Consider the following 3,950-nt stretch of genomic DNA (forward strand, 5'->3'; position numbering starts at 1 on the left):
GAGAGAGAGAGAGAAGCACACACACATGTGTAGAGGGAGAGAGAGAGAGAGAGACATGGAGAGAGAGAGAGAGAGAGATGGAGAGAGAGAGAGAGACATGGAGAGAGAGAGAGAGACATGGGGAGAGAGACATGGAGAGAGAGATAGAGAGACATGGAGAGAGAGAGAGAGAAGCACACACACATGTGTAGAGGGAGAGAGAGAGAGAGAGACATGGGAAGAGAGAGAGAGACATGGAGAGAGAGAGACATGGAGAGAGAGAGAGAGAGAGAAAAAAAATACAGATTTACACATGTATCTTTTATGTATCTCTCCCCCCAAGTACATCCATTAATATTTTCATGTTGCCTTTTATTGCTGAGACTCTCTTCTTGCCATGCATAGGAGGATTACTCTTGCACTCGGAAGGGTTAATCTAGCACACGGAAGGGTTAATCTTGAACACGGAAGGGTTACTCTTGCACACGGAAGGGTCAATCTTGAACACGGAAGGGTTACTCTTGAACACGGAAGGGTTAATCTTGAACACGGAAGGGTTAATCTTGAACACGGAAGGGTTAATCTTGAACACGGAAGGGCTATCTTCGCCCTTTCTTGGCATTTTGCATTCCGCAGTCACGGGAGTTGTCATCCTCCGGATCCTGTACGGTCACGGAACCCCCCTCCCCCGCGTTAGGTAGCTGAAAGTGACCTTGACTTTTCGGGGGCTTCATGTATGTTCGGTGTGTAGGGAGCGCCGAGCGCTGTGCGCGAGGTTTTGGTTTCTCGGCAGTCCGCGTCGCTCACTTTGGGAATAGGCAAACCCCGCCGGCTCGCTCCTTTGCTGCAGAGCAAACACGTTTTCCAGCGCCCGGGGTGTATAATAACCGCCTCCTGCGCGCGAGCGGCGACTTCACAGCGCCAGCCTGCGTTCCGGAATATTTTTTTTTAAAAAGGGGGATTTTGGGGATCGGCGCGGTTGGAGCCGATCCGTCTTGTGCCGGCGGAGTGTCACAGGTTTTCACGGCAGAGATTTATCAGATCGGTTCTATTGATTACCGGAGGTATTGATTTATTTCCCTTCCCGGGTCTCCCGAGAGGCGGAGGACGAAAATTCACGACGAGCAGTCTTCTACTGAGTGCCCGGGTCTTCTACTGAGTGTCCCGGGTCTTCTACTGAGTGTCCCGGGTCTTCTACTGAGTGCCCCCGGTCTTCTACTGAGTGCCCCGGGTCTTCTACTGAGTGTCCCGGGTCTTCTTCTGAGTAATGAATTGGTCAGACACGCCCCCTTTCCTCCTCTGCTATACGAGCCTGTGTGAGGATGCCTGTGGTTAGGGACGGCCATATAAGGTCAATGATGTCAGCACAATCATCCCGCCCCTTTGTTTATGTTCTGCTGCAGGGCAGGGAATGCCCTGGTCTGCAGCTGATTGGGCGGGTGACCCCCAGAGCACTTCCAGGTTCAGACTCGGTTTGTTCCCATCCCGAGCTCCTCCCTACCTGTGATGATGGGTGTGGCTATTACTCAGCTCTGCCAGCACAGAGCACTGCAGTGGGAGGGCAGAAGGCGGGGTATTCTAGGTCAACGGTCACAAATCATAACATGTTGCAGTCAATGACTATGAAGACAGAGCAGTGGGAGAAGAGAAATGATCCGCCGCGGTTCCCGCATCTCTGTCCTCGGAGGTTTCCTTTTCATCCCCCAACATCCGCCTGGAGCTGAACGCGGTGAATCTTTGCGGTGAATCTTCATCATCTCTATAAATATCCGAGTTCCGCGCTCCGTAAAAATCTCTCACGCGTTCCTCTCACCTCCCCCGCTGCAGAGACTCTAAGAATAGGTCGCTGAGAAGGATGTGCGGGAGGGGGGAGATCAGAGCGCTACTTCTGCATCGCACCAACACAGCCCGAGCACTACAAACCTACGAGGTGACAAACCACGAGACCGCCGAGCACCGCGCAACAATCCCCAGACCGAATTATACCAGGCGGGGGAGATACTGGGTCTTGTCCCTCCCCCCAGCCTATGAATAGAGGTCACTCTGCTCTCTCCTCCTTGTGCAGGGTGACTGGTCTTGTCTCCGCCCCCTCCTGTTATAAAGACCGCCCACTGCTGCTCTCTCTCCTTGTGCAGGGTGACTGGCCTTGTCTCCGCCCCTTCCTGTAATAAAGACCACTCACTGCCGCTCTCTCCTTGTGCAGGGTGACTGGCCTTGTCTCCGCCCCTTCCTGTAATAAAGACCACTCACTGCCGCTCTCTCCTTGTGCAGGGTGACTGGTCTTGTCTCCGCCCCCTCCTGTAATAAAGACCGCTCCCTGCCGCTCTCTGTCCTTGTGCAGGGTGACTGGTCTTGTCTCCGCCCCTTCCTGTAATAAAGACCGCTCACTGCCGCTCTCTCTCCTTGTAGTGTGACTGGTCTTGTCTCCGCCCCCCTCCTGCATGCTCTTTACGCTGCAGCAGAAATAAAGCTGAACTCCAGAATAAGCATGCTGTTAGCGGGAGAGAGCAAAGTGACAGGTGAGATAATCATCAGTGCGCTGTCTGTTTACAGGCTGGAGGAGGGGCGAGACCTGTAAGTGTTACTGGACCGCAGCAGAGAAAACTCAGGTCTCCTCCGGTCCCGGCCGACGGTCTGTATGCAGAGCACGAGTCGCATTAGATTAAGCGTAGAGAACGTTTCGGCTCTTTCGGTGTCTTCCGGGGGGACGTTGGGTCGCTGTAGTACAATCCGCGTCTGGCCCTGCAACGAGGGGCCCAATTCACCGCGTACGTAGAGTCTTGTGAAAGAAGCGGAGCGTCGGCTCCATTCATCACCGACGCGTTTTGAGCACCGTGAAACGCGTCGTCGTCGTAGCAGCAGCGCTCGGGGGAGACGTAACAAGGAGGTTGCGGCCCGAGCAAACAAAACACTTCCTGTCTCGTTATAGGACAGCCCCTGGGGTAGGTGATTGACAGCTCAGGTGCCCAGTCTCGGGGGGCAGGATCAGGGGCAGTAAGAGAATGATGACCCTGAACCATTCAGTTGACAGGGACACTTAACAGCCGGACCTCCTCTACTGCGGGTGAGGACCTCCTGATGTCTCCACCAATCATCTCCCTGTAATAAAGACCTCGATGACCCCGCCCCCCCCCCATGTGACAGCCCCTGGGGTAGGTGATTGACAGCTCAGGTGCCCAGTCTCGGGGGGCAGGATCAGGGGCAGTAAGAGAATGATGACCCTGAACCATTCAGTTGACAGGGACACTTAACAGCCGGACCTCCTCTACTGCGGGTGAGGACCTCCTGATGTCTCTACTAACTCGTTCATCTCTATGACCCCGCCCCCCCCCCATGTGACAGCCCCTGGGGTAGATGATTGACAGCTCAGGTGCCCAGTCTTGTGGGAGGGCGGAGTCACATGCTCCACCATACCAGGAATGACTGGGTATTGGTGTGCCCATTGACTAGCCATGTCCAGATACAGGTGCGGGCCCTTCTAACTCCATCTTCTGCAATTTCCCAGGTTCCTGGACACGCCCAGGAGGTATAAGATCCTCAACTCCGCCCCCAACCCCCCTTCCACGGCAGCTCAGAGGGGCCACAGCTGCTGAGAAGATAGGTGGGCAAGTGATCTGTAGCTGGCTTGAGTGGCCCTCTGCTCTCAGGCCTGGTGTGTTGGGCATCTGGGCTGAAGGCCGATAGCACGCAGCCTCTCCAGAAGACCCCAAATACTGTGAGGAGAACCTCCCCCGGTACTCTAGTTCAGTGGGGTGGCCCAGCTATGACCTCAGGCCATGGATCCCTCCAGCCATTCACCAGAACTACCGTCAGGAGCCCTTCCCCCTGATCGCTACCAGAGAACTCTAGCTCCAGATGGGCCATGTCCTTATGTCTCGAATCCTTCCAGATGTTCATCAGAACTTCCCCAGACCACGCTGTGAGGAACCCTTCCCCCAAATTCAACCAGAGTTCCCTAGTTCCACTGAGGT

General features: G+C 54.9%; 1 protein-coding gene across 1 annotated transcript in view; it reads left to right on the plus strand.

The window, feature by feature from the left end:
- Positions 1–419, plus strand: part of SF3B4 (splicing factor 3b subunit 4) — a 13,281-nt gene extending 12,862 nt beyond the window's left edge. Inside the window, exon 6 of the mRNA XM_018574022.1 lies at positions 385–419. Coding sequence (XP_018429524.1) covers positions 385–419 — 35 coding nt within the window. The remainder of the gene's footprint in view (positions 1–384) is intronic.
- Positions 420–3,950: the final 3,531 nt, after the last annotated feature.

The sequence above is a fragment of the Nanorana parkeri genome, unplaced genomic scaffold, assembly GCF_000935625.1.
Source record: "Nanorana parkeri isolate BGI_ZX_2015 unplaced genomic scaffold, ASM93562v1 scaffold2680, whole genome shotgun sequence".
In the NCBI taxonomy this organism is placed as follows: Eukaryota; Metazoa; Chordata; class Amphibia; order Anura; family Dicroglossidae; genus Nanorana; species Nanorana parkeri.